Source organism: Falco punctatus, assembly GCF_963210335.1.
Source record: "Falco punctatus genome assembly, chromosome: 6".
Lineage (NCBI taxonomy): Eukaryota > Metazoa > Chordata > Aves > Falconiformes > Falconidae > Falco > Falco punctatus.
The window spans coordinates 24,042,928-24,066,524 of record NC_137585.1 but is presented as its reverse complement, the minus strand read 5'-3'; the positions used below and the strand labels follow the sequence as shown (position 1 = coordinate 24,066,524).

General features: G+C 44.8%; 2 protein-coding genes across 2 annotated transcripts in view; both read right to left on the bottom strand.

The window, feature by feature from the left end:
- Positions 1 to 21,271, bottom strand: part of CACNA2D4 (calcium voltage-gated channel auxiliary subunit alpha2delta 4) — a 152,608-nt gene extending 131,337 nt beyond the window's left edge. Inside the window, exon 1 of the mRNA XM_080391564.1 lies at positions 2,565 to 21,271. Within this exon, the coding sequence (XP_080247690.1) occupies positions 2,565 to 2,671 (107 nt within the window). The 5' untranslated portion in view covers positions 2,672 to 21,271. The remainder of the gene's footprint in view (positions 1 to 2,564) is intronic.
- Positions 21,272 to 21,408: 137 nt separating this feature from the next.
- Positions 21,409 to 23,597, bottom strand: part of DCP1B (decapping mRNA 1B) — a 55,881-nt gene continuing 53,692 nt past the window's right edge. The window contains exon 9 of the mRNA XM_080391552.1: positions 21,409 to 22,373. Within this exon, the coding sequence (XP_080247678.1) occupies positions 22,293 to 22,373 (81 nt within the window). The 3' untranslated portion in view covers positions 21,409 to 22,292. The remainder of the gene's footprint in view (positions 22,374 to 23,597) is intronic.

Genomic DNA, 23,597 nt, shown 5'->3' with positions numbered 1-23,597 from the left:
CCTAAAATTCATCAGGTTGCAGAGAAATTTCATCTAAGGTTGCTGGCTTTGTGAACTTAGAAACAGATGTACAAAGGCAACAGGGACAGCCTGAAGAGGCTCCTCTTCACCTCTCCCACCATCATTTCCTGATGGTTCCAGTACCCCAGGAAGCAAAGGCCGAGCAGCCATTCCCAAATCTTCACTATCCTCACAGCTGCAAGCGCTCCTGCCTGTGCCGTGGCTAGCTGATGAGAAGAGTGGTGGCCAGGAGGGAGGAGGAGGTAGTTTTCATGCTGAACTTGCCCCCCAGAAGCATTGCTAGTAACTGATTGAGCAGATTTTTGCACCAGTGGGTTAAAGCTGAGTGAGCTTTGCAAAGACGTGAATGAGGTGGCGATGAACTGGGCATGGTGCAGCAAAGCCAGACGTGACTTGGGGAGCTGCTCAGCCTCACCTGGCCTTGTGTCACTTAACTGTAATTGAACCCAGCTGGTGTTTCAAAGGCTGGTCCCACAGGATGTCCCACAGGCACTCCCAGAATGTCCCTGTGTAATCTATGGAGCAGGTCCCTTTTCTTCTGATTTACTCCCTTTGGTCCTCTGGCCAATGTATTCTTCTACTGAAATTTCATTTCAAAAGGGCAGCTTTTGAGTTTTAGTTAAATTCATTAATGGATTTGAAACATCAAGGTTCAATTCAGCTGTTGGTCTAGTTTTGGTACCAGGGGAGAAAAGTGGGTTTTTTTTTTATTGTTTATTCTTCATTCTTGCACATGACAAAGTTCCAAATTGTGCAAAGTGATGTAACTCTTTTCTCAGTAGTAAAGGGCTATCACATTATAACCAAACACATCAGAAAAGGATTTGGTCAGAGATTGCCTGCCTGTAATCCCTGCACTTGCATGCAGTGGTGAAAACAGCAGAAAGGACAGGCTGGCTCCTTAATGCCACAGATTTCAAGGCCAAAAGGTATTTCTGTGCAGTATTTACACTGGGCATGGAAAGTTGATTTTTATTTTGTGTGGTTTGAAATTATCACAAGTCAGATTTTATGCTGTGAAACTTCTGTGTCCTTTTTGTGAAACCCAAATCAGAAGCACTTTCCTGAGGAAGGGCTTGATAGTGCAGCCAAGAATAAAACGGGTGGCAAAGTTTCCTGAGACCCTGCTGGATAAAGTCAGCACAACTCTTGGTAGTCATGTGGGCTGTAATGGTGAGCACATCTGCAAGGGTCTTATTGGCAATTTTTGAATGTATAACATTTTTTCAATCTCAGGAAAGGGCTTGAGCTGACTTCAGTTGATGTATCAGACACATCTCCTGCTGAAACTGAATGGCAGTGTTGTCTTTTCTCCAGACCAAGCCACTGTCCTGCATAGACAGCTCCAGAGAATCTGCCTCACAACAACTTTTACCAACTGTGGTGCTGACATTTTTACTCCTTAACTTGACTAAATCAGCTTAACAAGGTGAAGTTTTTATAAACTAGGTTTGCTGAGAGCTGTTAGCCTGCTGGTCAGCTGCTTGGAGATGCCACGCTGCTCGTGGGGAGCTTTCCAGTAGTGCCCATGCCAGAGGAGCTGCTCGTGCAGGCCAACACGCACATGGGCACGGGTGCCCTGCAAACCCACATCCAAAAAGGTGCATCAAGATTCCCTGCATGTGCACTAGCACTTGAACCCAAATGCAGTGCATGCACAAAACGTGGCTGTGCTTTGTATTGCAGGTCACCTTTTCATTCCTATGCTCCAGAGCTCTGGGAAGGGCTATTACGCCCTGTGTAGTGAGGTGGAGCAGGAACAAGCAAGAAAAGGTGCTGTGGCCTCTTTCCCCATCTTGCCGCCCCCACCAACATCCCCTGATGTCCACACACATGAATAAATGTGTGTGTGTATTACCCAGGCTGTGTATGTGCACACCAAGGCTTTTTTTCAGCCATCAGTGTACTAGTAAGGGATCAGAGCTCTGGAGCTGCAAACCTTGCACTGCACAATCTGGATTTCATGTGTGTTGAAGAGATGCACCTTTGTTTGCTCAAACACCCTGTGTGTATGCCTCCCACTGCCAGATCCTGATGAGTGCTACGCATCCCTGGGGTGTCCCTGGTGCCAGCAGTGTCTGCTGGAGCCACTCTGCTGAACTGGGGAGCTGCTAACCTGAGGCTGCTTTACATCTGCCTCCATGGCTGAATCTCCACAAGTTGCATCAGTGATGGGGTTTTATGAACATGTCTTTAAATTGGTTTTGCCTTCTGCTACCCAGTGCATTAAGCAGAGCATTAATAGATGACAAAGTGCTTAAATAAATGAGTATCATTGCTATGCTTGATGAACAGGGAAAATGAGGCATTGCATCCACGCTGGTCCTGGGAACAGAATCTGAGGCTCCCATGCCCATGTCCTCTCCCAGGAGCTATTGCCGCTATCATAAGGGAATGTCACCTGCCCTGCAATGACGTGCCCCTCCAGAGGAGCCTGCACCCACAGTGCCTGCCACCACCGGGGAGGCACTCCCACCCACATGCCCATGGCATTGCCCACTTCACAGCACAAATGCCCCACACAGAGAGAGGGAAACACTTACATCTCCAGCGGGATCTTCGTCTGGGCCCTGGCAGAGGGCAGGAGGCAGAAGAGCCAAAGCGTCATCCATGGGAAAGCCCAGGGCCCCATCCTCCACGTGCCAACCATCAGCAAGGGGACCGGCCGGTGGGGTGCGGGGGTTCTCTGCCCTTCCTGCTGCCCCGGGGGGGGTCCCACACAGCCCCCGCCATGCTGCCGGGCTGGGCACTCTGCTGCTGTGGGGCCGAGCCCCGGGTGACCCCGGTTGCCTCTGCCCCAGGAACGTGGCTTCTGCTGCCGGGTGCTGTCAGGGCTCTCCAGTGCAGGGCGGGCGGCCAAAAACCTGCCGTAGACCCTTGCCGGTGGGCACCCACGGGTGCGGTGTGTCTCCGTGGCCCGAGGAGCAGCCGTGCCGGGAGGGAGCTCCGTGCCGGGAGCCGCAGCAGCTACGTAATCCCCCGCCAGCCCCTTAATCCCCTCGCCAAGCAGCAGCGGCCACAGATTTAGGGAAGTGGAGTGGGATAAAATCACCCAGGATTACTCTGATTCCTGAAGACAGGTCTTGGCTTCTCCAGCCAGAGGTCAGGCCATGCCTGCTTTAAAGGGGGCGCATCCACACCCTTGAAATTTCCCCCCCACCCCTGACCTTTGATCTCCGTGAGCAGAGCCCCCCTGCCGCGCTGCAGGACACCAGTGGGTTGCTCCTGCAGGTGGCCCCAGCACCATCACCTCCCCTCTGGGTACCTGAGGTTGGGACCAGGAGCGCGGGGTGCATGGCAGGCTCCTGCAGGCACCAGCGGGTTCGTGCCGTGCCTCCGCTTGGCGCTGAGGTTTGCACAGGACCGATGAGGCTGGGCAGAGCCGGCACCTTGGCAGCATCCAGCCCAGGTCCTGGCGAGGTGCTCATCCTCCAGGCCATGAGTGGGGACCTCCCACAGGTAAGAGGAGAGGAGGGAAAATGGGCAGTGGGAAGCAAAGATGGCATGAAAAAAATTACTCTGCTGGTTTAAACAGAGCATCTCCTAACGTGAGTGATTATTTATTAATAGTCAAATCTTTCCATTTGGGCAACATTCAATTGAGATTGCCATCCTTTCATCTGTGTCTGGAGACCAATGAATCAAAGGAGCCCAATAGCTGAACTTGATGAATAGTAGCAAGTAGCAAACTGCACACACAGATGAGGGGCCTGCTATATAAGCTCATTATCATCACAAGAAGTATGAATTATAAATAACTACAGATATGTCAGTGGAAAGATTATAGATGACTAGAGTGACCTGTTGAACAGTTTGACTCCATGGCAATGAATTACCCCATTTATTAGAATAACTTACAATCATCTTCTGCATGTTTACAAATGCCTTATTTAATACAAAATGCAAGGCCACGCTAGATCGTTAGGTTTCTTGTAAAGATGTGGAGGAGGAAACTGGATGTCAAAGCACTGAAGTAAAACTAAGGCATGTATTACAGATGTGCCACTGAGCGTTGCATTGGTGCCTGTTGTAGTTTTAATTCCAGCTGCCAACTAACCATGCAGGCACTCTCTCACTCCCCCCTGGTGGGATGGGGGAGAGAATTAGAAGAGTAAAAGTGAGAAAACTCATAGGTTGAGGTAAAGACAGTTTAATAAGTAAAGCAAAAGCCGTGCATGCAAGCAGAGCAAAGCAAGGAACTCATTCACCGCTTCCCGTGGGCAGGCAGGTGTTCAGCCCCCGCCAGGAAAGCAGGGCTCCATCAGGTGTGACAGTTACTTGGGGAGACAAATCGCCATCACTCTGAACTTCCCCCCTTCCTCCTTCTTCCCCAGCTTTATGTGCTGAGCATGACGTTGTGTGGCGTGGAATATCCCTTTGGTCACTTGGGGTCAGCTGTCCCGGCTGTGTCCCCTCCCAGCTCCTTGTGCCCCCCCAGCCCGCTCGCTGGAGGGTGGGTGAGAGGCAGAAGAGCCCTTGGCTCCGTGCAAGCGCGGCGCAGCAGTAACTAAAACATCCCTTACATTATCAACACTGTTTCCAGCACAAATCCAAAACACAGCCCCATACCAGCTACTGCGAAGAAAATTAACTCTATCCCAGCCAAAACCAGCACAGCTGCTCATCAGATGGGGTAACAGAAGTGGCAGAGGAAGTACAGAGAAGGGAACAAACCCCTGAAACATGGAATAGAGGTTAAATTACAAGACGAAGAGGCTGAAGGCCTGGGGTAAGCAATTACAGGAATAACTCACCTCAGGATAGGATGGTGTCATCTTTTATTACAATCTTTACTCCAGACTGAGCATCATTTTGAAAGTTATGATCTTCTTCAAGCAGAGGTTGTAGGCCTGAAGGGCTGAAATTTCCAGATGATGTTCTTAAGTCTGTGCAAAGGGTTACACAGGAAGGTTGAAATGGTTCTTTATGACCTTAAAATCTACAAAAAATCAATTTCTACACACACAAACACTCTAGAGGCAGTCCCTTCAGGGTACTACATAGCAGTACAGCAAATGCCACGGTCAGCATATGGAGGCAACAGGCGGAGCAGATCTGGATGTCAGCAACACATTTCTCACCTGGCCAAAATGTGCTATGGGGGCTCTCGCCCCTAAGAGGGGCACTTACAGACCTAGATGGCTCCAGGGGGAATCTGGAGGTGAGGGCAATGCAGAGGAATGTCCTCCCGCCCCCCCCACCCCCCCCCCCACCCCCCGAAATGCTCAGTGCAGAGAAGGGATGCAGCATGCTGCCCATGGGAACAGAAGGAGCTGATTGCCCTTCCCCTGACTCCGGATTCACACTGCTGGGACCAGGGGCTGGGCTTCTGCTGCCCCCTCCTTCCTCTGCAGCCTGAAAAGAGAAGATTGCTCTTAGCGAGCTAGAAAGACTGACCACTAAGGTCTCATTTCTCCATGTTTACCAGGATTAAAAATGAGGGGTAGTGCCCAGGGTGGCAGGCTTCCCTGTCTGGATACTTCAGGGAAGAGATGATAAAAATTCATCTTCTGAAAAAAAGCTGAAATGAGGTCTGAAGGCAGGAGAATCAATATTTTAGATAGTATTTTTTCTCTACATTTCTCTACATGCATAAAGCAGCATCAAATAGTTATTGTGAGTGATTTTTGCAGGATCTTTTGACTAACCCTTCCAGCCACTGCGTGCTATTTGCAGCTGGGACCCAGTTTAATCCAGATGGGTTCTAGCGAGAGCTCGTGGTGTGCTTGGAAAACCCTGAAACACTGATAGAAAAGGCAATGAGACAGCAACATGCTGAACTGGGGGATCCAAATCCCTTTATTTGGACTTATCTCATTTACTGGCTATATCACACTTAACCCCTTAATGGTCTAAACTTGCAAGGGACTGAGATTTGAAGATGAAATGAAAATAGCACGGAAAACTGAAAACCCCCAGGTGACTAGAAGGCCCTTAATGGGATTAGTGTGCATCCAGTTACTTATGCAGAGCTCATCCACGACAGTGTGTGAGCACAGTGGGAGCATGGAGAGGAGAAAAACGATGGCAGGATTTGACTGGGAAAAAAAAATCCTATGATAAAGAATGAAAGTAAACACCTAACAAGGAGTAAGAATTTACATCTACAAGAGATATGGGGTGAGTGAGTACAGCACATTAGAGCTAAATTTTCAAAACCATGGGGCAATAAAAAGCATGATTTTGTGCTGTATTCACAGGCAGGGGGAAGATTTACCAGCTCTATTTGTTTCTGGTTTGACTAGACCCTGAGTTCAGTTTGGATTATGTTGTTATGAGAATATACTGGCAAATGTCAAGACAGCCAAGGAACAAATATAATCAAAACAGTGGTGTAAGCAGTGTATGAGGAGAGTTTATTAAAGATGGTGGAAATCCTCATTTGTTTAATGCATTCATGTGGTGACCCTGACGTGGAAATGCCTGAGCAGACTAACATGCAGTCTTACGGTGGGATAAATATAAGGACAACGGGGCAAAATGAAGAAAGGGGAACTCTACACTAGAGCAACAGAGAAAGCCGATAAGAAAGATGTGCTGTGCATGGCACAACCTCTTGAGGCAACCTCTCTCCATGCAGTACTGGTCAATAAGGCACATTTTGTGGAAGTCAAGTGTCTCTTTTTCAGAAAGCCAGCTGGAACAGGGGATGTGGCAACAACCTTGAACACAGCAAAGAGAAGAGTATGCAGCTTCGTGGAGATGAAGAGCAGATGGGAGAGTGTCTCAGCCTCCTCAAGCATCAAGCTCCTTGTGATACTGCTCCTATTGCCAGGAGGTTTACTGAGCTGAAACTAGTCACCAGAGACACTTCTTCCCCCTGGCACCCGTAGTACTCATCTCCCAGCTGGCCCATGTGGTGAGACCTATTTTCTAGGTACTTTGAGGCAGTGTCTTAGGGCCCACATGGAGTGAGCATCAGGGTCCTTTTTGCACTATAGATATTAGGACTGGGGAAGCGGTTGCAAGACATCAGCACTGACTTGTTCTTCATTCTGGAGACACCAGGATCTTGCTGCGTGCCTGCCACCACTGCATACCTCAAAGCAAGTCTATGCTCCATCATGATCCTGAACTTATAACATAATCACTGAATAAGAATAACTTGTTTTGATTTTGAATAACTTAAAACAAGGCACAATGGGAATAAACTACGTGGTTCACAGCACATGCTTTGATCTGAGATCATAATCTTGTGCCTCTTATTATCTCTTGGCAGGACTCCTTAGGAAGGCATCTGGGTACAAAAGCTCCTTTCTATCCTGGTCAAACGTTCTGCTTGTGAAACTGCACTCTTAACAGTGTTTGGGCTTGTGTCCTTTTCAGGAGATATGAGGACAATGTCTCTGGGCTGAATAGGTTTACCCATTCCTCGGTGTGGTTTGAAAAACAGTCGTGCAGTGTTTTGCCAATACTAGAGAATCTGATCTCCCTGTCCTGGCAGCTGCCAGGGGGAGGGGGCCCTTGCCAGAAGCAGCGATGGAAAAGTACTTTTAGTCATGGTTTTACTGGCTGGTCATGCAAATCTCTTCTGATCAGGTTTCAGTGCTGTGGAGGGTTAGCACTCACAAGCTGAGTTTGCAGAGGTGCGGATTTAATAGCTGAGCAGGGACAGGGAAAAGGGCTGCAGGCTTGCTTCTGCATGAGTGCTGATGCTGCATGCAGGCCCTGGCTGGGGGCAGGGGGGTGTCCCCGCAGCTGAGTACTACCTTCCCTCCCCGTTTAGTCACACTGGGGCCTGTGCAATACCAGATGAGCTCTGGGAAGCCTCAACACAACAGGGAGATGCTGTTGGAGCTGGGCTGGCCACACGGCTGGCGGCATGCCTGGGAGCTGGGAAGTTTGGGTTGGTGAGACCGGAAAGATCTGCAGCGCTGGGTGGTGCTGGGTGAGCACAGCCCCTTTGATTGACCCTTTCTCATCACAGCCATTGTGGGAAAATGCTAGCTCCCTCACTCCCAGGTGTGGTTTGGATTAAATTAGCTGCTTTTAACACCATCTGGGTGCAGAGGAAACGTTTGATACAGTCTGAAGCTGTGCGTGGAAGGGTTCTCTGCCATCTGAGACCAGGCTGATGAGTGCCAGTGGTTGCAAGGAGACCCTGATGTGACTCCACAGAGGAGGCACACAAAAGTCTGTTTACCATGGGAAGGAAACTAATACCTCACTATGATCTCTGTAGAGCAGGAGAGATTCACCCCTAGCATGACACAAGGGGGATATACAGGTAGAACAACTGACATGTAGGCAGACTTTCTTAATTTCAGGTTGACTCAGATGTAGTGAAGAATGGATGAATACCCAGCCTGCAGAGCATCATCAGATGTCAGCAGGATGGCTTGGACCAAATGTGTCCTTCTAGATGCCACATTACAGCCAGCTGCTCTGTAAATATCTGCCTGCAGACTCAGTCTTCTGTGAGCCGCATGTTCTCCCTGTTGTTTATAGAAGCAGCCACACAGGTGTCATATTAATTAATGCCTTCGGCTGGTTACTTTGTCTTTTTTCCTTTCTATTTTTTTCCACAGCTCTGCTCTAAATTTAGATTTGTTTAAATACTCCAAGAAGAAACTAGCTTTTTTTTTTTTTTTTTTTTTTCTAGCAGCATGTTAAACCCTCATCAGGCAGAGCATTCTGAGCAGCAGGAAATTTATGGCATGGAGGGAGACACCAAGGGAGAGCAGAAGGCACAGGAAACAAGCAGCAGCGAAGCATCTTCCCAACACCTCTGAAGACAAGGCTAGAAAAAGAAGAAAGAAAAAGGAAAAGTAATTGAAAGCAGATGTTCAGTTTGGGCACTGTGAGCTGATTGCAGCTTTCCTGGATGCTGTCACAAAAGCACCCTGAGTAAAAGTTAACTTCATCCTTATCTTTCCACTCCCAAAGGGTTAAACTTAATCTTTTCCATTTCAAGTCCACATGATCTGAAGGAACTTGATTAGGAGGAAGGGAACCCTCGTTATAAAAGAGATTGAAGCCTTTTGTGATAAGGTGGTTGCACTTAGAACAGCTTTTTTGAGAAAGTAGGCTTTGCTTCATGGGGAGCCCCAGGAATTGTGGTGCATCGTGACTAAATAAATTATGTCACTTATGCTGCTAATCTCCACAGCTACAAAGACACTTGACTCTGTACGTGTCTAGCAACATCTTTTATGTTGCAAAATCCTTCATATTAAATGCCTGATGCAATGGCCCTATTCAGAGGACATGCTACAAGTACCTCCCTTTCTCCACTCAGTGTGTTAGTAAGGATTCAGGATTTTGCAGGGTTATCAGGACAGAGGTATTTGGGTCAAATTAGGGTTGCTGTAGCGTGGCTGGGCTAGAAAGAAGGAAGGTCCCTCCTCCCATGTGTTCCCCTGTCAGGGTCAGCAGATGTGGAGGGTGCAGAGAGGAGTTACTTGCCTACATGGTCTGATGTTACTGCCTCACCTATTTGCTGAAATCCTGATGAGGATTTATTGGGTAACAGTTGTGGGGTGCTTTGGAAATACAGGGTGCTCTCTAATTCTCTGCACTCTTGCAAAGGGAGACGGTATAACCTCTGGGGCTGAGGACCATCTTCTCTCACTTGGCAAGTGATCTACACGGGCAAAGCAGCAAACCACTCCTCTCCCCTGATTTATTTGGATCACGCTGTCAGTGGTGCAGGGGTTGAACTGAGCCTGCAGGGTGGTTTTATCTGTCCCTGGCAATAGGAGCGGGTCAGGAGCCAACAGAGCTGGGCTGCAGCACTCTGCAGACCTCTCTGTAGTGATCCGGGCATTAAACATCTGCCTGTCAGGGAAAATGGCATCAATACAGATGAGCTGACTATCCCCAGTGCAGTGTCTGTGGGCCATGGGCTCTGCAGCTGTGGGTTTCCACAATATATACAGCAGTCATGCCTGGCCCCTGGGGAAGCTGCTGCACTCTACTGTAACATAAATAAAGGCAATGTCTAGGCACAAAGAGTTTTTTGTTGTTGTTTTTTGGTTTTTTTTTTTTTTTTAATTTTCAAAGATTTTCTGTTAATTTTATTTGGTTTGATGATGATACTGAGTGTTCAGATAAGAGCTATTGTAGAAATCCATATTGGAGTTTCTGGAATATTCAGAACTCAATTAAAAACCTTAAAAGTTTGATTATTTTTTTCCGTGCTTTTGATTTCACAGAAGGGAGCAGCGTTGCCAAAATTCTAGGTCACATATTATAACATTTCATGCTTTTCTCCTTTGAAAATAGGAGTATTTTTTCCCCACAAAAATCAGAGGCGATCAGTTTCAGTGTGATTAAAGATAAAAGCTGGGCTTTGGGTACATTCTACCACACATTGATGTAGGTGTAGATAAAAACAGTCCATTCTTTCATGAATATTAATGAAAACATGTTTTGTGATTTTAGGCAACCAGCAATTGTTATTAAAAATACCCTGACAGTTTTGAAGGAGAGAAAGGGGTGGAGGAAGGGTCTGCAAGGCTTTCCACATCTGATTAATACCATGTTGCAGCAGCTTGTGTTTTGCTCCGAAACCACTCTGCAGCGGAGTGTGAAAGGTGTTTCCCTGACCTGCAGCTGCTCAGTGAGCTGACGGGGAACAGTCCTCAGCCCATCTGAGCACAGCAGCACCAGCACTGTCTCCTTTTAAATTCTTTTAACCTCTGGTTACAATTCAAGTCACTTCCCGTCACCCTAAATTGCCTCCGAGTCTGTAATTAGCTCAGTCACCTGCCAACTTTCATAACACACACTCACTCTTCCTCCCTTCAATATCTGACAGCATCTCGCTCGGCGAATGGCTTTCAAAGAGATTTCCCCTCCACCCCTGGGGTTTTCGTGCTGTGAGCCTGCCCCGAAAGGATGAAGATACAAATCACGTCGTGCCCAGAAGGATCATTAAACGCCGCCTTTGATTTCCTTCAAGGAGCACAAATTAGCTGAGGAAGCAAACCAGTGCATTTCTTCTTAGCAGTTTTTGCAGATGTTTCTTAACCCCTGTCGGCAGGAGATGACGGACCGGTAGCCCCCTGAGGTGAGGTCTCTCCAGGTTGCAGCCATCTCATCCTGACATGGGTGCTGGCCAAGGAGACTCTCATCCCCCAGGAAACAATAGCTCACAAGGATTTAGCCTGGTCTAGGCACATATGTTATGAGAGCAAATAACCCCTCTCTTACTGCTGGAGCATGTAACGGTGTGCAAAGTATGTGTCTGAAAAAATCAGTTTCTAGCAGCCTCTCTTATTGCGCTGCTTTCTGCTGTTGTCAGCATCTGGGCAGCATGTGGGACAATCAGGAGGCAGAGGGAGGGACAGCTCGGCAAACCATTTACCTGCGTTGGGGACAGAGCGGTCTGCAGCACGCTCGATATAAAACTAAGAACTACATTCACTGTCCATGACAAAAAGTTGAATTTAGAATTACCAGAGCTAGAGTTAAATAATTAATGCATGCATATATTGCAAAAAAGAAAATTTGAATTCCAGGTTGTGATGTCTGTCTAAAATCGTCTGCTATTTGCTAAAGAAGCACTCCAACTGCCTGCCTTCTGCTTAGTGCAGCATCAAGGGTGAAGTTAACATCTTTCTGAGCCAGAGGCTCTTGAAGTTTCAGACAGAAGCCAAACAGTTGTGTCCCGGGGGATTCCTTCGCAGGAAATCTGATGTGCATAAAATAGGCAGAGCGGCACTGAAATCTCATTAGTGATGGCTGCTTGCTGCAGCTCTGACCTTCACTTAATTCGTTCAAGTGGTGCTGGAGTTAATTGGCATTCTCCGTTTGGAGTGACTCCCTTTTCTAGCTGCAGTTCAAACCGAGAGCTACTCTGCTTGCCAGGCCTATAAATCCCCTACGAAGAACAAGCATTACCTGGCTCTTCTTGTACTCTGATGTACAGTCTCACGCTCTGACAGCCACTAAGCTACTTCATGGCTGTGTTGGGGCCAAAATGTCACAATAGGCAATAGTGAGACATGTGTTGCAGTTTGCATGTTGGTAGTTCTGGTGGAGCACTTCTGCTTCGGACGCTTAGAGCAGCCATTAGACTGTGATGTCTTTGTCCATTTTCAAAGCACTACATCGCAAGAAATGAAGACCACATCTGAAAGACCAGGATGGATGGAGTCAGCAAAGCTGTTCTGGCAATTCCAGTCCAGGAGTGTGCTGGCAAATGCTGCTTTGAAGGGGCATGTCCCCATGGAGGTGGCTCTTGCAGGGTACATGAAAGCTGCACCTAATTGGAGGGACAGGGACGGTGGCCTCTGCCAGCACAGGGGACCCACCACACCATTGGTGGGGTGTCTCAGGAGAGCCCTGGGCAGACGTACACGATGTTTCCATCGCAGGCCAGGACACAAGTGCTCCTAGCTGAGCAGCCGCAGCCGTGAGGTGACCGCAACCCAGCAGCAGTGGCGTGCTGTGCTGCACAGGGACCTGCCTCTTCAGCATTAGGGGCGTACGTGGTCTAAATTACTGCATCAGGCAGGTCATTCTCAGGTTTCCCCCTGCACCTTCCGGCTATATAAGACTCTACCAGTCTCTGAGTGTCACCTACCTGTGTGGAACCCATTGCTGGAGGGAAACCAGGACCAAACACAACAGCTGGGTTTTACAGCATATGCTGTGATGCAGCATTACAGTTACCCACTCTCTGTCGCTGAGGCGCAGGGCCAGGCACCTCTGCCAGGACACTCCACTTGGTCTCCTGCACCAGCAAATTCCCCTTAACTTGCACCTCCATCTTGCAAGCTCCGGCTCATTTAGGAGGTGAATTCCTGAGACTGGCTGTGGCTTTCTGCGGGTGCTGGGGCAGTACACAAGGCCAAGACCCAGCACCCCTCATCCCACTCTGGCGATGTAAATGGTGCCCCAGATTTCACAAGCCCTTTGCTGGGGCACCTCCAAACTGTACTGTGGCTATTATTGCAGTCCTGGTCAGTTTTGTCCCATCTTTAAAGTACCATGAGCTCCTACAGGTCTTCTAGAAGTTTTCCAGAGCTCTGCTGATATTTTTGCCTGCGTGCTAATGTCTGGCTTCACATCTACCAACAGCTGCTCTCTCCTTGTCTACCCAAGCAGAAATAGAAACTGCAAAGGTTGTTCACTTCCAAAGCTTTCCCTCCAAGGATGATCTCCAGCAGCAAAGGGCAGGCTGTTGTTCTTCCTCATCTCACTAACATGAACATCTGTTGAGGGTGATCAGGAAGGAAAGGAGCTCGCTGCTTCCGCAGTCCTCCCAAAATGCTGGGGCGAGGCCAGCAGGCTTTCCCATACTGCATGCTGCTGGTCATACCCAGCCCAAAACATAAAAAATAAATAACCTAACGCATCTAGTATGGAATAAGATGGAAGGAGAGGAGGTGGATGTAACTAAAACCCCTTAGAACAGATTGCTTAGGAGGACTAGGAAAACTGACAGGCTACAATAGCCATGGAGCCTTTTTCCTGCTTTTTGGCAGGATTTAGTATGGTGCTGTACATGTTTACCAAGTAGAAAATTGGTATTAGCACTAGAAAATTGCAAGTTGTGCATATGGCAGTTCAGGGCCAAGAAAGTATAGAAACAAATGCAGATAATGTGCTTGAGAGCACACAGTGAACTCAATCTCGTGCAGGGGCTCTGTGTAGACAAGGTGAAAAGTCACTGCATTCAGGAGTCAGGAAGATGTTTCATCACCCACAATGGTTTTCAGCATTGCTGAGCAGTGCTGTGCTGGGCCATGGGCTTCCTCTGGAGCATGAAGGCTGGGATGGCAAAGGACAGGGGCAGAAACAGGTCTTGATAGCTCAATCCTCCGATCTGTTCCGGCAAAATTGTGTTTGAGGGGAAGTAGCTAACACATGGGAGGTTTTTCCTTCTCTTCTTCCCTCTGAAAATGGACTTCTTGTTAATTCTGGGCTTTTCTGAAATGGTAGTAGCAATTGCTCACCTCTGGACAGACCATCAAAAAACCTTTAAGACTCCCATTAAGCTGCTGCAGTCATCTGGCAGAAGAAAAACATTTCTAAGGAGGAAGCGCAACAGCAGCTTTGTCAGCAGCACATTGCAAATCACATCAGAGACTCTGAGCAAAGAGCCAAGGGAAGAGTAGACGCTAATGAGACAGGAAGGATAATGGGGAACCTGCACTGACTGGCCTCTTTAGTGTCGTCTCTATTACACAGCTGGAGAGAGTACACTTCAGAGTAACAGTAATTTATTTTTTGATCAATACAGGAATTGCATATGAAAATACTGTTGCTGTTCTGTTAATTCCTGCTGGCTTTGTTCATTCGTCTGCCCTACAGCAGGCACAGGGCACACCAGGCTGTCACATGCCAGCCTGCAGGACATTGCAGAGGAATGGGAAGGAGAAGGGATTCCTGCTGGGTCATAATAGCACCTGCAAAAGGAAAAAACATAACATCAGAAATCCCGCATTTGTCAGGACTCACTTTTGGTTGCTAGGCTTCTGCTGTTGCCTCTGTCTGTTCTTTGCTTTTTCCAGTTTTTGCCACCTACACAACATGCTTATCTCTTATGAAGTGCTGCATCTGGGAATCAGAGTAGTTTGGGCTAGACTGAAGGATTTTTCTGTTTGCTGCAAACAAAAATGAAATGATGGAGAGAGGAGCAAAGCCCCAGTGAGGCATGACTGAGCATCAGTCTCTGCCCTTGCCTTTCGACTTCTTCTGTGACCTCCATAAATCCATTACAGAACCACTCTTCATGTCCATTTTAAATGGAGATAATATTTCCTTCTCTCTCCTTTGCAAGGGTAATTTGTATTAAAAAGCACTTCTAGATACTTTGTCTCTATCTAGCTATTTGTGTAAAAGTACTTTTAAACCAATGTTGAAGACATAGAAAAATATATGTGAGAAATAGGAATCCTTTAAAATCATGTAAGAGTTTTCATCCAAAGATGTTTTAGTGGATTATGAAATAATCCCTTCCAAAGAAAGAGCAGATCACTTTGGGTTAAATATTGACCAGAGTGTTTGTGTCCCTCTGTTCTGTACCTGAAGCTACCCATCTTCCCCACTATCTACATATTCAGACCTGCCCCCCTCAGCACCAGTGTAATTAAACATGTTGTTAATGGCGTGACAAGAAGAGCCCCTAACTTTTCTTTTTCTATCACCTCCTAAAATGGTATTTTATCTGTGACATTTTCCCTTTTCATGAGTTGGTTTCTTCAAGGTATGTGCAGCAGCACTTGCACTGTTATGCTTTGCAAAGCTGAGTCTGCTTTGGCTGCTGCTGCTGCCTCAGAAATGAGTGCTTGCTGTCTTCACCTTTGGTCGTCTGGCTGGTTCAGTGCACTTGACACCAAAGATCTGGATTTAGCAGCCCCCCACAGTGAAGGATTACCTTAGTGTTTCTTCTGAACTTTAATGCTGTCTAAATTTCTGCTTTTATACAAGGAAGTGAAAGTTTTCCTGAACAAAATCATGTTTCATTTGTGCTTTTCCATCTCCCTGTTTCCTCTCTCAGTTTCCACACTTTGACGTCTGTTCCTACAGGTGACTTGAAAATTCCCAGCTTTCACTTCTGTTTAGAATTATTCACTGACCTTTCAAAGACCTTGCTGGATTTTCTTGAGTATATAGCCAGCGTTTCTTCATATCTCCCAGTCAAAGGAGTTAACCGGAGACTCTTCATCTTCTTTATATTTCTACTCATTCCTTCTATCCTTTCCTTGACAAAGCTTGTGTTGTATAATCCCTGCAGGGTCTTTTGTCAAAGATAACAAAGCTTTTATTTGTTATAGAATTCATCACCTTGATCTTTGGGCCTGCTGATATTGACCAGACATTCCTAGGTTGTGGCACATTTTTGATGGGATGTGATGTGATCCACTTGAAAAGCAGCACATGGTGATGGCTTGTGCTTGCTTACATGGCAGACAAGGGCAAACAGCTCCCTGCGAGCAGCTGCCCGGAGGAACTGGAGATGGCAATCATAGGAACTGAGGCAGTGCTAGGGAAGAAGACATAAGCACTAAGTTTTGGCCTTCAGGTATAGAATCAGGGGAAGGGAAAGGTGTATCACAGGAGGGCGAGACAGCAGGGACGAGCAGCTGAACCTGCTGGCAAACGTACTTCTGACAGAGATGGGAGTCACACCTCTAGTGCCAAACTGCAAGCATTAAGTATGGGATCCCTGAACCATGTTATGATACTACAGCCTGATGGCTCCTCTAATTCAAAGTCTCAGTCACAGCTCACTGCATCCATGAGAGGAGCCAGGAGAGGCAGGACTTCCCTGGTAAGAACCTGAGAGGGGAGCCTCAGGTATTAAAATGAAAACCTTAGATGAAGGCAAGATGCTGGCACTTTTACTAAGTGGTAGGTCTGGGGCTACTGCTCTAAGTGGAAAGAAGGCTGCTGTTAGTGAGCCAGGCTGCTAAGCAGCAGTAAAAATGAAGGAAAACAGAGCTTTTGTTCCCAGCCTGAGTAGTCCTGTGCTGGGAGTGCTGCCAAAAGCCTGCACGCTCCTTTCCTCTCTTTCTCTAAACACTGTATTTACAGGCAAGTGCTGCAGAAAGACACACAGGTAGGGAGGTTTCCGAAGTGACATAATAATAATATCTCTCTCTGTTTTAGTACCTTTCAGAAGCAGATTTCAGGTACTGGCTGGAGAAACACAGTGCCAGTGGCCGCACCCGCAGCTGCAGGGTGTAACAGAGATTTGCAGCAGCACGGTTCAAGGCAATGCACAGCAGCTGTGCATTCAGCACATGGGCCTATAGAGCAGGGTGGCAGTACTCGGACAAGAAAAACATTAATATTTATCTAGGATCTAATGATGGGATTAGCATCCCTCTATACACATGGTAGCACCTGTAGGACTTTGCCATCATTTCCCATAGTTTCCTCATGGCATGACAGCAGGCTTTCCTCTTTCTGATACTAAGATGTCACCCTTTCTATTTCTTGACTTTAGTTTAGTTACCACATGCCAAAGGGTTTTTCTCTTCTGCCTTTATTGATGACTGTATTTATTGGTGGTGTTTGTGCAGACACATTGTTCTGAACTCAGAGCTTGCTTTGCTTTTCGTGGAATTTGTGTCCAAATATAGTAAAAAGGGCTTTTACTTAATATATGCCCCAAACGGTTTAAAAAAATTTATTTTTATTACATGTATGACTAAAGCTGCTGTTCTCAAAAAATGTGTAGTGACTTCCTATTGTGTACACCAGATGTTTATTATTCTAAATTCATTCCTTGGAAGCTTTTATGATGTTGCTCACCTTTTAAAGGAAGAAGCATTGAGATCACTTGCAAGTCAATTTTTTTTCCACAACAGCTATAAAGTAAAGGTGTTCATACACTGGACACATTTTCTCCAAAAGGTATTCTTTAAAATTACCTGAAAAATCTCTTTTTTCTTTCTCCTTTATCTTTTTGCATTTCAGCAGGTTTTTTCAGCTACACATACAAAAGCAATCTGGTTCCTGCATTTCACATTCATTTCCATGCTGGGCAGATTTACATCTAAACAGTCTGTTCAGATTTGATGGTACAATCTTCATTAAATAAATAAATATTTTTTTTTTTTAAAAAAGGGAACATTCACTCAAACATCTGCTGTATTGTGAAGAAAGGTAGGGGCTGTACTGGTTCACTGCAGGATGGGGCGGGGGGGGGGGGGGGGGGGAAAGGTGTTTGCAAAAGCTAACTTTAGCCCAGTCAATCTAATCTGCCAAGCTAAATTAGGTTTGTACTGACACTTGCCCTCAAGAGGATCCTGTCTTTCCACTGGCTCTGCAGACAGCCTGGAGAGATTGGGCTCACGAACAGTAGTTACCCTTTGTGGACGTATGTGCAAACACTTGCATGGATTTCCACACGGAGCCAAGGTAGGGGCTAACAATGAAGTCACATGGTGGTCTTTGTGGCATCTTCTGAGTCTCGATGCCGGTGAAGAGGCTAGGGCCTCCAGATCACAGTTTCACAGAAGCTGCAAGTCAGTCTGAGGCAGCGCTGCAGCACATCCCCGGCCTCACTTCCCTCTCCCCACATCCCACCCCCTTACCCTCACGGCTGCACACCCCTACCCACACATGGATACAGGTGCCTGGGCTGCTGCCCACTGAACTCATCCAGGTTAAAACCAGCCTTGGCACGGAGGGGGTCTTAACCTGGACTAATTCTGCTGCATTGCATTTTACCATGTAGCCATCTCAATCAAAATAAAAAAGGAAAAAATAAAGGAAAAAGGAAGGAAAGACTGGTGTGGGAGCAGCTAGGAGTGGGTGGCTGGGATGGGCTGCCTCTTCAGCAGCAGAGCCAGCCCGAAGTGTTTATAAAGCTACAACCTTTGTTTCTTCAGTGTCTTGCAGAACCACGTTTTCCTCCTCCTGTTTGTATATGCCAAGCTCCCTCCCTTCTGTATTTACAACTCGGCTGCACACACATTTACATCTAGAGGCCAGAGCAAGCTAGTTAAGAGATATCTGTAGCAATTTGGAAAAGTCCTTAGGATTTAGAGCAGTAAAATTTACTATGGGTTGACTGAGGATTAATTTATTATTATTTAGTGCATTATTAATCTCCAGGACTACAATTTTGCCTTTTCCTAAGTTTCAGGATCCCTCTGGGTAAAGCTGCTGCCTCATAACATTTTCTACATTACAGCCTCAAATGCTTACTGGAAAACGTCTTTTAATTTTGCTTTTTCTTCAGCAAAGATCTCCAAATTTGCTACAATATTAAATCACAGGTTAATATCCTAAAGGGACAATGATATCTCGGATACTCACCCCTTTTATTACTGAAATTTCAAAGCTCCACATGTTCTAAATAGATTGTCAGAGGAGACGAAGCATCTTGCTCCTGGAAAATTTTATTTTGCTGTACAATTTTAATTATCTCCTTTGCAGCTACAACAAGGAGGAGTAAATAGAGGAGCAACAGAGAGCTAATGAATAAAAATCAAATTAAGGATTTCAATTTTCTGTGAGAAGGGCCTGAGGAAAGATTTGGATGCCTTCATTGAATATTATAGATTTACATGATAAACACTGACAGAGATTATGCTTCACTGTTTCACCGACTTTCTTCTCCTTGTCTTCTCACTGTAGTTTAATAGGTGTGGAATTCTCTGAGGAAGTGGACAGTGGTTAGGTGAAACTACACTGAAACCTAGTATCAATTCAAGGCTGAGACTGGGATTAATGCATAAAACACTGCTGCAACTTCTGGAATTCTTGCTAAACCCCAATTTACAAGGTATTTATTCTACTGGCAGAAAAAAAATCCAAACCCTACCCAAAACCAGCAGTATTAAAAAATACACAGACAATTTAAAAAAAGCATTACACATGCATACTGTGGAAGCATCTGAAGTAGAGTTAATATGATTCTTACATACCTTCTGATTTTCTGCTTGCTACTTCTTTTCCTTTTTCAGATTAAAAAAACAGGCCCAAAGAATGGCAGTCCTAACTGCTGTGGCCTTTTCTCTCCAAAGGCCTTGCTAGCTTAAGGGCTCCCTAGTTCTAATAGTGTCATAAAAAAATAAGGCAACCTGAATGTTCAGAACCACTCTAGTTCAGAGGTGATCTATCAAACCTGAAATAAAACATTCTGATATCATGCACAGATCTGGCTGCATGAAGAAACAGTCGCAGCTGATAAAAAAGTTATTAAACAAAACACAATACCAAAAGGCAGAGATTAAGTTTTCAGTATTACGTGAGGATCCTCCAAGCTTTTCCACGGTACTGGAAGGCTCCAACTATATTTCTGGAAAAACCCTTTTTCTGAGATGGATACTTTAGTTTGCAGTAGAAAGAAGAGAGAAAGGGCTGCAGTATGGTTTTGCACTCCAGTATGACTCCAAGTTCAGTTTCCAGTTCCCAAATGCCTCTGATGAAGCAGATCTGCCATTTGAAATGGAAACCTAGACAAGAAGTTTGGCTTCATTTATCAATGGAATTCTCTCACTACTTTTCCTCTTCTGTTCATTGTCACAAAATTTAGTTTCTTTCTAAGCCTTTCTATTTTACCTCTGTTGTTCTTGGTAAGCATGCAAATCAGCTAAAACAGCACCTCCCTTCTTCACTCCAAAAAGGCAGCTTTACGCCTCCTGAACAATCCCAGAAATCCCTTATAGCATAATACAGTGAGATAAATCCAACTCCGTCGGTGTTACTTGATGTAAATGTAACCAGAAGGAAGGGCAGTGAGAAGAAACCCTGAATTAGCTCTATCCTTGTCTGTTTTAAGATAAGCCTCTACTTGTCAAGCATAGTACCAATACGACTGTTATTGTAAGCATCAAGAGTTAAAAGATGTTTTGAAAAAATATGCCTTTAATTCTTGAAAATGATATGTTACTCTGAAAAGCAATAAATAAGGATGTTTTTTTAAAATTTCTACTTGCCTTTTTTGTAAATGTTTCCCCCAGTGTAAAATATATCCCACATGACTAGAAAACCCATCACAAACACAGTTTGAGATGCTCAAGGATTATTTTTACCCACCAATTACAGAAGTTCTACATGTCAAATGAGGTCTTAACTATGTGTCCCCATGATCTTTAAATTGCACTCTCAGATAATCCAGCATCACAGACACCAATTATGTACATATTTAGTTTCACACGAACTCTCCTGTGTAGATTCCAATTTCTTCCACACCAGTTCATTCAGAAATAATACCAATTAACCCAGTAGAATCCCATAAATTATAATGGCTATATGAATTATTGTGGCTACAGGATTAGGATTAGGACTTGCTATCTTTAAAGTCTGCTCTTCCTGGTTCTTTTCACTGAGTCTGGAAGAACTGTAAGCAATTTGGTAACAAAATGGAACTAGAATACAACTTGCTTTCTATGAGCTGTAGGAAAAGTCTAGCAGTTTTGTAGGCACAAGTCTCTACGGGTTATTCACTTGTGTATAAAGAAAGTAGCTCTTAACTTTTTTTTTAATTGATTTAGACACTTTCCCAAGGAATGTGAGCAAATTCCCCCCCCCCCCCATCACAACATTAGAGAAAGGCCAGATGTATGGGGGTAGGGGCAACTGTTTGCATCATTAAAACTATGGTAATTGAAACCAGCATCCAAATTTACACTGAAGAACCTTCATAGATGAAGCTACTGAGTTGTGCCTACATCACTGCCCACAGTAAAGAAGAGTGTACACTCATTTGTGGATTACAGATTAGATTCTCTGCACCCACAAAAGAAATACTTCCTCAGCAACGACTTTGGGTTTCCTGAACTGTAGTAAACTGGCATTTTAGCAGCAGATGCTAATAAAACTACACATTAAATTTCTTTCAGTCATTTATTCTAATCGATTTAAAACCTCATGTGTCTTCTGCCAAGTATAAAACCATTTTAAAGTCATACAAATACAAGTGACCCAACAATTCTAAATACATAGTCCATGGTACAATAAAATGAAATCAGCACATAGTAGGGATTATTCATTTTATTTTCTGTAGAAATGGATCAATGAAATCACTGTGCTCCAGGAACACACTAAAAAAAATTTAATAGGACTTTTACACCAGGTAGCTTTCCCCTTAACAAAGTTGTACATTGCTTGTAATAATGCAGATTGGATCTGGAATAATAGAAACATGAATCCAATGCCACCCCAGAGCTACACTGAGAGCAAGTACATTCACAAACACCACCCCCTCCCTCCCTGCCCCTTTCCTCAAAACACCTGCAGCGTCCCGCTTCTACAGCTAGCTAAAAAAATTCTTGTTAAAATAGAAAAAGATTTTTCTACAAAAATTTGGGGGAAGTCATGACATTTCGTCTAAACTGCTTTGCCGACAACTAAGCACGATGATGCATCAGTCTTCTCAAGACTTTCCCTTCCCAGATGTCACCCGGATCTTCCCGTTCCTAAACCCGGTCCCACATTGCCACCATGTGGTCAGAGGTGGCCACGTTCACCGGGCCACCTGGGTATGACGTTCCAGAGAAAATCCATGACAAATACCTAGACAATGAATAACCACGCTGCAAGTAAAAAAGGAAACTGAATTCTGAGAAGTGAGTCCTTACGCAGGGAAACCAATGCTAGGTATGGAAAAATATAAGAAAAATAATTTAAGATATTTTGTGATTAAGTCTTCAGTATCATGACGCTCCCCTCCCTAAAGGCACAATCCATTCCCGCTCACTTCTGTCTCAATACAGCATGTACTTGCCAACAAGCAAAATCTATGTGTATGCAAAACGCTTAAGACCATTCATTTCTTTAAACATAAACGTACTTGAAAAATGTGAAACCTTTTTCATGGAGTTCAGGAGGCAATAGAAATTGAATTTTAAAATCATCTTTCACATAGACTTTTTCATAGCTGCCTTTCTCACACTGAAGAGATATGCTTCATAAATAATATTTAAGAAGTTGTCGTCATTCTGCAAAACAAAACAGATAATTGTTAGTGCATAACAGGCGTTTTGGGTAAAGACATTACAAGGTTTCTTCATTTCATGGACCAGGTGTTTTTCAACCTTACTGTATTTTAAAAAGTGAGCAACAGGAAGGTGATTTCCTTTACCGAATATATGTATTATTTCCAAGACTTGCTAGTAGTCTTAGAAGAACTGGACATGAATATAAACTTTACTGCAGCAAACACGACTGTATCTCTATAAGAAGTAATGAGCACACAGAAAACAGATTTCCCAAACTCACAGTGGATTTAATTTGCATCCACTACTCTTGCATGATAGTGTGGTGATGATACAACCCTGTAATTTCTGCTCTTTGCCCTCATTTACCTAGGGATTTCCTTCAGTAGTTTCCTCTATTAGGTCAGTGATAATTCCAAGTACATCTGAAGGAACAGTGAAACACCCTGGGTTTTTATCCTGTACTAAATCCTGCGTAGGCATATCCTTGCATCTTGTTTAGCTCTTTTAGACTTAATGCTCCTGACTGATGCTGCTCCTTTGGCTCTGATGCTTGTTTAACTTTTTCCTTCTGAGGATCGTTTTGCAAGAATGGGTCAACCCACATTAAGAAAGATGTCCTAAGTAGCTCACATAAACATATGAGTGTAATTAAAATCAAGATACTATTTGAGGAAAATCAGGAGCATCTGAGGTTGTAGTTTTATATAATGGAAAATAACAGGTAAGAAATTGGCAGAAAATAATTTCCGGGTAACTGCCACCAAAAACAGCAGGGTCAAATACATATTTTACAAGTAAGTTTCAGAGGATAATATTCAATTTTCCTTGACTAGTTTCCTTTTTCATTTCATATATGGATTTGCAACTATCCAGATACTCCAAGTATGTAAAGACAGGATAATGTGGTATTTTATTTTTTAATCCCAATCTAAAAATATGGGGTAAAATGAGAAAAGCCTCTGATTTGTTAAAGATTGTATTTTTTTCCGGGTCTATAACTTAAATCACATTTTAGGTAGCTTTAACATTCTAATAATTACTTTTATTTTTACTCCAAAGCCACACATGCACATAGTTTTGGCCTACAAATTGGATCCTTAAACCTCTGCATCTATTCCTTGTGCTTTATAGCCAGGTCTTTAGTTATATAATCTCTCCTCAACTTCTACTGTTCAGATATTCATCACATGGCAAGTTAAGGAAAAAAATATTCATCATCACTCA